Here is a 12204-nt window from a genome sequence, read left to right on the forward strand (position 1 = left end):
CTTTCCAGCTTTTGCAATTGATGTAAATTTTCATTCATTTGAACAACTTTTAAGAGACAAAATGCAAGCCAATGATATTGAGGAAAAAACTAAACAAGATATCTGATCAACAAAAAGAAATGCAATTTTGCATCAAAAGTAAGGTTAAAATATATGCAGCTAATAAATTCTAATCAATAATATTAAAAAAGATGTGTGAAATCAGAAAAAAGAACAAGGGAAAACACTCTAAATATTTTTTTCAATTTTTTCGATAAATTGTTTGTTGATGGTAACTTTAATTTGTCTAAAAGGTATGCAAATGGTATTGAAAGTTTCAATAGAATTGTAATAAGGGCTTGAGGAGGAATTCAGGATACAACATTTGTGTAGGAAACAAGAGCGTCAGAGGCAACCACAGACATGTGAAAGGAAAATTCAATCCTTGGCAAGATTGGGGAAGAATGCAGCTCCAAAGAGCAGAGTTTGAACTCACAAGCTCTATGTTGACATGGCAGTGCTTGCTGTAGATTAACTAGTTAAACTTCTTTACCATAATCTTGGGATTATATTGGTGTCTAGGGTTGATATGGAGGCGATATTTAAAACGCCATATGATATTCCTTATTTATCATATTTTAGGAATCTGATGTTCAGTAGTTGTAGGTTTTTTTTATGTGGTTCACAAGGGTTTCTCGTTTCTTGGTTTTTTTTATAAATTAGAATTTTCTCCCTCGTGTTTTAATCTACCCTAACACCTTCACCCAAGGGAAGTATGTCTATACTACCATCAAGGCACTAATAATGCAGAACCGAAAGAAGAATGAACAAATTGAAAAATAAAGGGTAGGATGAAGGGAACAATTCATACCTGCCAACTGTCACTATTTGCGGGGGATTTCCCCCATGGAAGCTCCCAAATGGAAATTTTGAAAGAGCAAGTTTGTCCACAATTTAAATAAAATAATGAATATTAAAATGACTTTAGGCTTGTTAAAGTATGAAGAAGCCAAAAAACATTAAAATGTTCGTAAAGGCCCCTTTAAAGGTTTTGTAGGACTATAAGAGCCATCTTGCATGTAAAAACTCCATGTTTTTTTTGAAAAGTTGGCAGGTATGAAACATGATAGACAAACTCGATCTCTTTACACAACTCCCTCTAGAAAGCAGAGAAATGAATGTTACTTATTATTATAACTCACTCTTCTGCTAATGGATTCCATTCTGGTACCCTAGGGCAAAACTGTGGAAACTGTACATTGTTGCAATCATCCATTTCTTTACAATGTTCTAAATTCTTTTTAAACGTGTTAGCAAAATGACTGCCAGTATACATGTGTTTGGCTAGAAAGAAATAAGATTGATAATTAAAACCTGGTACTACAAATGTACTTTTTACAAAGTCACTAACTACTTTCAGTATATTCTAATTAATACAGTTTTCATACAAGGAAAAGGGATAAAAATATTCTTAATTTCTAGATTTCAGTTTACAAGTTTTAAATAATTTTTTTTTAGATACACATGAATTTAAACATTCTGAGAATTATCAGAATTTGTAGAGATTACAGTTTTCATGTCATAAGACAACAACTTAAAATTTTTAAACAGTTTGCTAAAGATTGCTAATAACTTTACTAATGTTGACTGAACATATTGATCAAGTTCCGTCAATTTACTTCATTGTAAGACACTATAAGGTACCAAAACTTTGATTGTAATAATATTTTACTTACAGTCATTTGCTACTTTAATTTCTTCCAGTTCCTCTTCGTCAATATAACTTCCACTGATTATAACATCTTCATCTGATGATTCAGATAAAACTTCAGCATCTGGATCTTTGTCGTCTGATGTTAAATCAACAGCTCCTTCATAACTTTTATTGATAGCTAGCAATAACTTCTCAGCTCTGTACAATAAACAAAAAATTTAAAACTAGTCGCCGTCAGCTTTAATTCGTAGCGGTTATCGATAAAAATAATCTAAACTATCAATCGCATTCACTTGAGATATAGTTTTTCTCATTTCATTCATAAATCGTGAAAAGAAAAACATCTGCTGACCTTCCTTTTAAGTGATCGCACTGTAATAATCCTGTCCTAGCAATTTGAAACAATTATTTATCCTTAAATACTCTTCATAATAAACACTTAAATCAATTCTGAATACTGCTTTCCAGTTTATTTAAACAATTGCTCTACCTAGAATGAACTGGATTGTATTAATTTTCATATTCATCATGTAGTTACACCCCATTTTAATAAAAACAAACCACTGTTTATTTACTGATGTTGGGTTGCTGTTGCATGGCCAATAAAATCATGTCTAAATTTATGAATATTTTCAATATAATGCTACTAAACTAATGGGCAACCAATCAACTCTGTATTTATAAGAATAAATGAAAAGAAATTAATCAAATGACCTACTCTAAATCTAGACAGGTCAATCTAACAAAACAACAGATATTCTGAAAAATCAGCAAACTGTAAAAATGTATAATTAACTAAAGAATATTATTCTGCGTTTCATCGTACATATGTTTAGCAGAAAATAGTGTATTTCTCAATTTATCCATACTACACAGTGTAGTCATGTGTTTTTGAATGGCAGAAGAAGAAGGTTTTATTATTTATGGCCAAAAGTATAGTCTTGTATTAAAGTTTTCATTCTGGCAGTGGACATTTCATAATGTAAACTATTACGATACAATTTTTGATTGTATATTTAATATAGTTCATGACTTACGTAACATAAAGTCCATAGATTATGACTAAGCAAGGGGGCTAGATAATTTCCATATATATAAGATGTGGCAATGCAAATACTCAAAGATTTTGCTAGGTCTCGTCACTTTCCTAATTTACGAAATGGTTTTCGCATTGACAAAAGTATTTCAAACCAATTTCATCACTTAAATTTTTAAAGTGTAAAAATATTTTCGCAATAAACTACTATAAAGTTTATGACCCCCAGGTAATTAACATTTGCAACAGGTGTTACATGTTGTGATTACAACTAATTTGCTTATCGCCATCCATGGGTCACTAATCAGTTAGTTATTTCAAAATAAACCTCATAATTAAAACTAGATACCATTGAGATGGGAGCCATCTCTTTGGGCCCCGCTGTCAATAACGACTGACGGACTGACCTTTGACCTAGGATGCATTCATTATGACACATTCTCTGGTGTTGGTTAAAAAAGGATGCATTCATTATGACACATTCTCTGGTGTTGGTTAATATATATGTTAAGTTGAAAATGTTTGTCAGGTATAATGTATGAAATAATAACAGCTGTCCTCTCAAAATATAGTGTGGATCAAATTTGTTAGCGATGGACAGACCAACAGACAGACAGACCTTTGACCTATGAAGTTGTACATACATCATGACACACCCTCTGGTGTTGGTTAAAATGGATGTCAAGTATACTATTTGAAATCATAACGGTTCTCAAGATATAGAGCGGACACGATCGTCACCACAGGACACGGGGTTGTCAACTGAAACCAAAGTTTTTTTTACCTTGACCTTTGACCTAGGAAATTGTACATACATCATGACACGCCCTCTGGTTGTGGTTAATAAACATGTAAAGTATAAAGTATGAAATCATAATGGTTCACTAGATATGGAGTGGACACAAAGTTAAAGTGTTACGAACGGACGGTCGGACAGACAGATGGACGGATGGACGGTCGGACGGACTGATCACTATAGGGCAACCCGCCTAAAGGCGGGGCCCTAATTGTTTTCCCCAGGAAAATCAGTCAATTTACATTTCAACATCAAGGAGTATAGTTTATTCATTTGATCAAAATTGTTTCCCCCTAGGGACAGTTTGCATTTGAATTTCAATATTTCTCAAACAATCACAATTTGAAGTTCTTTGTCGTAGATTCGTCATTAGAACCTATTTTCTTCATATTTATTATAAATTTTTATCAAAAATTTTGCCAATTTTCATTAAAGATATAGAACTTAATTCAAAACTTTCAGAAATGTTTTCAGGAGTCAAACAGGTGCTTCCTGTACTGTGTGTGACGCATGCATGAGAGTATTCCTATGACTATTTATAGACACCAAAAACTTAAAATAAGAAATCATTCAGTATCAATTAAACAAGAGAGACAAATATATCTCTTTTACTAAAGGAATTTAAATAGAAAAATAATAATTTCCTGATGGACTTGTTTTGAATTTATTATCCATGTGTCACTTCCCGTTTCATTTCATTTTAAAACCAAAAGTAGATAACATGATTTATTGACCATTCTTGATTTGTTTACATTAACACAACCTCCTTACAGTCTTTAAAATTGTTCTGAAAAGGATTTTAAACAGTTCCAACTTAATAGAAATAATATTCAAATATTGATTTAGACGTTTTATGCAGTGAGATAATCATTGCAACTTAATTCTGCTGTGAGTCCTTGTTTTAAAAAATGAAATCCCAACTTTTGTTGATCAGGAATGTCCCCTGGAACAAACTGAAGAAAAATTGTGAACTAAATTTCCAAATCCCATGTCAGAATATTTCATAATAAGGGCCAATACAGTCAAACATACAATACTGACTGCCAATCATGCCTAAGTCCTTTTTAAATCTGACAAAGTCAAAGATGAAACTAGTATCATACATCCTTGGTCCCTTGCTGTTACACAAAAATAGGTTGAATTAAATAGCGTGCAAAAGTGACTAAAGCCCTCAGAACCCTAGCTTAAACCCTGCAAATACTACCATTGACATACCATCAGTGGTTCCCAATTAACTGACCGCAATAGAAGGGAGGGCCAAATGAGATATTCAAATGCTAATACAACTGCATTCCAAATATCATGGACTTACCACAAATGGTTCCCCATAAATTAAAACTAATACATTCTTGCTTGAAACAGCATGCCTTAGTCACATTTTATCAAAGCGATACACAACTAAGATATCTGCTGTTGAAGTCTTACTTTTTAGCAGCCAATCTTTTCCTGTCATTTGTATTTTCTCCAGTAACAACTTCCTTTTCTGCCAGAATTGATGCATTTTCTTTATCTATTTCCTCCATCTTGTCCTTCCTAACATGCATCAACTCATGTTCATGTTGCCACATTATCATGATAAACTTTTCACAGAGATCACAGAAGTACTTTTCATGCTACAAAAGATAACATGCATTTCATATTAATATCATTTCTAAAAAGCACAAACGTATCACACTAATTTAATAATCGATTTGTCACATTATAATTTTAATGGCTATAAAACCAACGTTGTGTATAGAATAGTATGGGAAATCTATCTACATGACCATACAAAGAGTTAACAAAATAACATTTCTTTATTGACAATGCAACTAAGCTCAAATATTTTTAAAACCAAACTTTAACCAAATACAGAACAGATGTAGACACAGAGGAACTGATCAGAAAACAAAATGCCCAATACTATCATAGGCCATTCATAAAACTAATCAAAGAAAAAAGTAAAAATCGCTACATAATAATTAAGAAATAGAGTCAACAACAAGATTCAGTATGTAAACAAAAACAAATATCAAGGAGACAGAAATACTTAGACAGAGAAATAAAACAATGGACAAGTTTCTATAAATTGCTCAAAGTTTAGATAAACTGTTAATAGAAATTATCAAAGATCTGCCATTCACACCACATTCACTTGTCACAATTAGGTTGTAATGGATATAAGTTATTCAAAAGTATGAGTTTGAAACTGTTCCCTCCTTTCATTGAGATGTATAATGTAGGCTGTGAGGAAACAAACATTACCAGGTTCCTTATAAAGGTCCACTTCACTTAATTTCATACCAATTATCATGATTATTGCATAATTCGGTTAATTGCATAATTTTTTCCTGCACCAAACCATTTTCCATTTATTTAATGTTAAATTGATGCAGTGGCATCAAACATTGCCTTCTTCTAACTGAGAATACCTGTAGAAACTGTGTATAGAAACTTATATGGCTTCATTCCTTTATAACAAAAAATTCACAAATGTGTCTAAATTATCCAACCTTTTAATCGCTGTATTATCTCTCAATATTTGTTTCTAATTTCATCATTGAAACCTAAGAGAAAGATTAGAGATTAAATGATATATAAGAGTATAATGATATAGAATGATCAGGCATATTTACCTCTCTTCCACACCACTGCACATGTTTTCTGTAATAATGCATATGTTTCAATTCTTTTCCACACTTTGGACAACAGAGTTTACCAATTTTTTTTATAATGATGGATAATGACTTTTCATCTGTTAGACCTTTAGGACAAGATTTATCCCACTGAAAAAATACAAATTTAAACCAAATTATACCAAGATAAAGTGCTGAAAAATACAACAACATGTTGAATGATTATATTGTGCATGTTGTGTTGGATACAGTCTTTAAAAACAAACATTTGCATCAAAGAGATTGTGTCAATTTTTTTAATCCCATACTGCATGTAAATGTAAATGTTAATCATGTTAATTGCATATTACTAAGTCCATCATCCAGTAAAATATAGATTTTTTTTAAAAGTACATTTTAAAATTTTGCTTCAGACAATATATCTTTATCATAAAAAAACCCCTCTGCTCCCTACAAAACTTTAACACAAACCTGTATCAATGTGTTCACTGCAACAAATACAGAAATTAAATTCAGTCATTTTCAAACTGTTGTTCTGGATACTTGTTATGATCAGCTGGTTATGATCATAATAAAGCTAACTGTTAAATTTCATAAACATTTATGAAGGTTTGACAATGTTAACTATGTTCTTGGTGTAAAAAAACCTTTAACTAATGGTGGCACCACCAACTGCTGAAAATAAGATTACTATGTCTTGCTAAATGTAGCAGACTTGACAAAAATCACTCATCCTTGTTTAATGATTGACTAAGTCTGTGTAGGACTACACAAAACAATCGAAGGGATTCCCATGTGTTGCTAATCCTTCAGTGTCAGGCGAAACATAATTAATAAAATGTGCATGATATGCAATTAGGTTGACCATCATGATCATGACCATTGTAATTCAGAACATTTTCAATAAAAGTTATCATTAAAGACCTTCCTTGTTCATGTTTTATCTCTTTTTGCTGTATTCTAAATATATTGAGGCTATCAAATAAGTAGGTATTTCTAGATTATCATTGGATATCTCAACAAGAATGATTTTCTTGCTTGCGCTGGTACTGTACCAATGATAATCTGCCATGTCTGTTTATAAATATTTTACCTATGACGATGTTGTTGATTTCATTGACAACAGCACATGTGTCCTTAATTTCTAATGAGAAAACAAATTATCAGCCAGTAAGATCAAAGGAAAATTCTTAAAATAGCGATAAAAAAATATATGAAGTATATCATCATGATCATGTTTATATGTATCATCAATGAGAATTTCAACGGTTACTGTTAGGGATTTTAATATACTTACTAAAGCATTATGGAAGGACATCAGATGATGTTTCAAATGACCAATACTACTGCATATAAGTTGACACCTCAGACAAGTATGAACTTCTGTATCCTATAAACATATGTGAAAATAACATGTATCAAGCTGTAAAAAAACAATTAATGCAACTTTTTGGCATGCTTAGGAATATACATTTGGAAGTGCAACTTGGTATCATTATTAAAATTATAATCCTGGTACTTTTGATAACTATTTACACCACTGGGTCGATGCCACTGCTGGTGGACGTTTCGTCCCCGAGGGTATCACCAGCCCAGTAGTCAGCACTACGGTGTTGACATGAATATCAATTATATGGTCATTTTTATAAATTTTCTGTTTACAAAACTTTGAATTTTTCGAAAAACTAAGGATTTTCTTACCCCAGGAGTAGATTACCTTAGCCGCATTTGGCACAACTTTTTGGAATTTTGGATCCTCAATGCTCTTCAACTTTGTATTTATTTGGCTTTTTAACTATTTTGATCTGAGCGTCACTGATGAGTCTTATGTAGACGAAACGCGCGTCTGGCGTATAAAATTATAATCCTGGTACTTTTGATAACTATCATAAAAGATCAACAAGATTCTTACCATGCATAAAGCATACAGTGCTCACACTTTGGCAGCATCATTGGAAGAAGTAAGTTTTTCTTTGTTTGCTCACAGCAGTTTAATATAATGTTTGCTGGCTACCATATTAATACTGATATATATATATATATATATTATTACCTTTATTGATTCTCAATTTTGTCCTCTACACATGATACATACTATACATTCTGTTTACCACTAATCCAGCATTAAAGCATGTTTTAACAACTGTACAAGGAACTTACGATATAACTGTATTGTATATTATTAAGCTTGGCCTTTGTTAAAGGTAGATTTTACTATCGCAAATTGAATTTACCTAGCAATGTGTAAAATCTATGTTTTACTTTTTACTTTTACTTGTCTTCTATCATGTATATATAATGGGAAGTCATACCAGAACTGGAGAACATTCTAAGGACAAACATCATCTTGGACACAATTCGTGGCCTAACCACAGAGTGAGTTAATTCTAATTAACTGAACACATTGAAAAATTGTATTTTATTTGAATTTAGCTTTTTACCATTTGTAAGCACTGGTTAGATTGGTTTCAGAATAATTTTCAGCACCTGATAGTCTTATTTCATAAGCCCTATTGGGTTATACTTAATGGTCAGGACATTACAGTTAAAAGTCTTCATATATATAATGGGAAGTCATACCAGTACTGGAGAGCATTCTAAGGACAAACATCATCTTGGACACATTTGGTGGCTAACCACAAAGTGAGTTAATTCTACAACATTGTATTTGAACCCTTCAAATTTCTCTACACATGTTTGAACCTTTTCTTTGTGAAATACCTGAAATTTAACTGTTCTTGGAAGTTCAACATTTTCTTACATTCAACGAACTGTACGTGCTATCAATTATTTTTGACATTTTGTTAAAATAATATTAATTGAACACATTGTAAAATTGTATTTTATTTGTATTTCAGCTTTTTACTATTTGTTAGATTGGTTAGATTGGTTTGACAATAAATTTTCAGCACCTGATAGTCTTATTGCTTGAGCCCAATTGGGTTATATTTAATGGTTATAAGGACATTACAGCTAAAAGTCTTCATATATCATGTATATATATTGACCTTTTGTTGCTGGGATCATGAAATTTATTCCTTAAATACTCTGTAAAATTTCTTATTTTAATTACTTTGACAATGTTTGATATCTAATGTTAATCAATTAAATCAAAATTGAGCATGGGTATGTAATTTGTTTAACCTTTTCATGTTATTTTTAATTTACTTTTATATTATGTTAGAAAAATATATTGTAATTATTCTGCTCATTTTGGATGCTGTAATTTGCAAACAAAACATTTTCTTTGAATTATGTATAAATACTATTAAAAATTAATTCACTGTAATCATGACATTATTATCTGAACTCAGTTTTTCTCAAAGAAATCATCAACGTACCTTAATTTTATCTTCAGAAATCCCAGACTTCTTGGGAGATTTTTTATTATAAATTCTCCTTTTAGGTTGGACAAAGTCATTTAAAACAACATTGCTTCTTCTATTTCTCAGTGATCTCCCTTGTATGGAGGTACTGTTACCTTCACTCTCATTGGTCGGTTTCTGAGAAGACTCGATATTGCTCAACATTTGTGACCTCATTTCTATCAAATCAGTGCTGCGTTTGCTCTTTTTATTTTCAGTTGTTATGCTAATTTGAAGTAGTTCCGAATCTCTGTCTTTATATGCATGTCTTATGTTTGTCTCCTTTGGAAAGTTTTCTAAAGTAGGTGAAATTACCTCCCTTTCATCAGTTTCAACTCTAGCCATTTTAAAAGAAACTTCAGATGTTGTGTCACTTTCATTTTCAGAATCCATAATCTCTTTTTCACTTTCATCTAAAATCTTTCTTTTGGCCTTACCTCTACGAGGCACAGGTAAAATTTCTGACAGTCTTTTCTTCTTTGATTTACTACCAGAGTTACTACCTTTTCCTATCAGACAAACATCTTTTTTGGATTCTGGAGAATGTTCGCTCAGTTTATCATTAAGATTGTCAGACATTTGTTTATTACATGTTGCAATATGCTCTTCAGATTCCAGAACAGATTTAGCGGTGGATGTGTTTTTTGAATTTAATTTCTTAATACTCTTTGTCCTTTTACCAGGGGTTAATTTTTTTTCAATACTTTCTGCGATGTTTAACAAAGCATCTCCAATTTCATCTAATGAATTACTAACACTGTTAGACATATTGTTTGGGTCTACTTCCTCAGAAAATTTCTCTTTAAAAGAATATAATGTTTTACGTTTCTTTTCAGAAGATGAAGGAGTATTCCCTACGCTCCTCAAAGAATTCTTTTCCAAAGATGAAGGAGTGGTGTTCCCTTCGTTCCTCAAACAATTCTTTTTTCCCTTTTTCTTTTCACTAGAAAACATTACTCCTTCTTTAGATACTGTTACAATATCAACATCTGAGGCAGAATCTGAGGTAAATTCACTTTTAGGTTCATCACAAAAATCTTTTAGTCTTTGGGGAATCTTTTTCTCTCTCTTTGGCAACAACTTCTTATCCTGACTTACTATACCCGACCTTCTTTGCAGTTTTGAATGTAAATTATGCTCATCAAGCTTTTGCTTTGAAGGTTTTTTGTTTTCTAATACTGTATTTTTCTCTGATTCAGATTTATTCATTTTTCTTTTCTTAGAAACAGAATTAGCTGATCTTTTATCATGACTATGTACAATTTCAGATGACATTTTGGTTAGTTTTTTTTCTTTGGACTTGATGTTTAAGGTTTTACTGCTTATTCTGGATTTAGAATTGTTTCCATCTGTCAATCCATGTGCATGAACTGGTGTATTATTCCATGGATTCTTCCAATAATATTCTTCTATTGCTATATTACTTTCAGAGTTTGGAGATGTCAAATCGTTATCACTATCACAGTTTGAAATGTTACTGGAATTTATCTTTTCGTCATCTGTTGATCCATCACTTGTTATCAGGTGTAGTGATTTAATAAAGGAAGTTTTATCAACATTACTGCAGGGACTGCAACTCAATGCTGGAACCTTTTTATTTTGTGGAGTTGATGTTTTAAAACTTTTATTCAATTTAGTCTTTTTCTTCTCCATATCTTTTAATGCAGTCTAACCTTATACAATGTACTCATTATCTACAAAATATAAATATAAATTCCTCAAACACTCTTTTCATTTATTATTCATTCTAAAAATGTATGTACAATGTATACACTCATTCTAGTAAAATCTGAGGACTCAGGAGGTTGAAAGGTAGAAATTATTTTACATGGTTCAGAACATACAGACATGACAGAAGGTACTACTACATCTTGTGAAATTTTTATTAGAATATAATTCACTATTACAGTGAGCATGGTGAGGAAACTTTAATCTTTAAAAGTCATATGAAACAAGTGTCCTGTAATTATTATCTTATTAACCAATGAAAGCATATACTTGTACATACATGACATACTGAACCAAAAAAGTTTAGCAACACTTTTTTTTCAAGTTTTTGTTTTTTGATATTTCTGAAATATTTTTTTTAAACATCATTGATATAATCCTTGGGTCTACCTGTAATTTTAAACAGTTGAATTTTTTTTCGGGTGATTGATTTCGCACCATTTTTAAGCTTTGCACATGTACATGTAATTGATGTTATACCTCTGTACATGTACTTTTAAAACAAAATTTATTTTTCACTAATGTTCAGAGACACAACATTGGTGTGGGGGCAGAACCTTTTTCGGGATGTTGGCATCAGGTGTTTTTCAACTCTGGATTTTGGGATTGACACTTATGGGATCCAGGATTTCTTTTTATGAATTTCGTGATGGCAGGATTCAACTTTTTTTTTTAAATTTCAGGACCTCCATGACCTCAGGATTTCATGTTTACAGGATAGGCCAAGATCTGGAAAACCCAAAAAACTAACATAAAGGGAGGAGCGCTACCTTCACTTAACATCAACATGTGACAAGTTTATTCGGGCCACATGAGTAGTGCATGGTACTGGAGTGCTTGCAACTCCATTATTTATGCACGAGGAGCATAGACGAGAACTCAATTTTGAATAACACTGTACAGTACTCATTTCCGCATTTTGACCCTACTGCACTCCATACAAAGAAATTCCTAGTGAAGAAGTGATATAC

The 12204-nt window shown here is 31.7% G+C and overlaps 1 protein-coding gene across 2 annotated transcripts in view; it reads right to left on the minus strand.

Annotated features, from left to right (window-relative positions):
• The window catches only part of LOC134691224 (uncharacterized), a 36645-nt gene that overhangs the window by 21861 nt on the left and 2580 nt on the right, over positions 1–12204 (minus strand). For both annotated transcript variants that reach the window (XM_063551584.1, XM_063551585.1), the window contains exons 2-7: positions 9482–11199; positions 7438–7530; positions 6141–6290; positions 4951–5138; positions 1716–1891; positions 1182–1323 (exon numbers count right to left, since the gene is read on the minus strand). In XM_063551584.1, the coding sequence (XP_063407654.1) occupies positions 1182–1323; positions 1716–1891; positions 4951–5138; positions 6141–6290; positions 7438–7530; positions 9482–11158 (2426 nt within the window). In that variant the 5' untranslated portion in view covers positions 11159–11199. The remainder of the gene's footprint in view (positions 1–1181; positions 1324–1715; positions 1892–4950; positions 5139–6140; positions 6291–7437; positions 7531–9481; positions 11200–12204) is intronic.

The sequence above is a fragment of the Mytilus trossulus genome, chromosome 11, assembly GCF_036588685.1.
Source record: "Mytilus trossulus isolate FHL-02 chromosome 11, PNRI_Mtr1.1.1.hap1, whole genome shotgun sequence".
Taxonomy (NCBI): Eukaryota; Metazoa; Mollusca; class Bivalvia; order Mytilida; family Mytilidae; genus Mytilus; species Mytilus trossulus.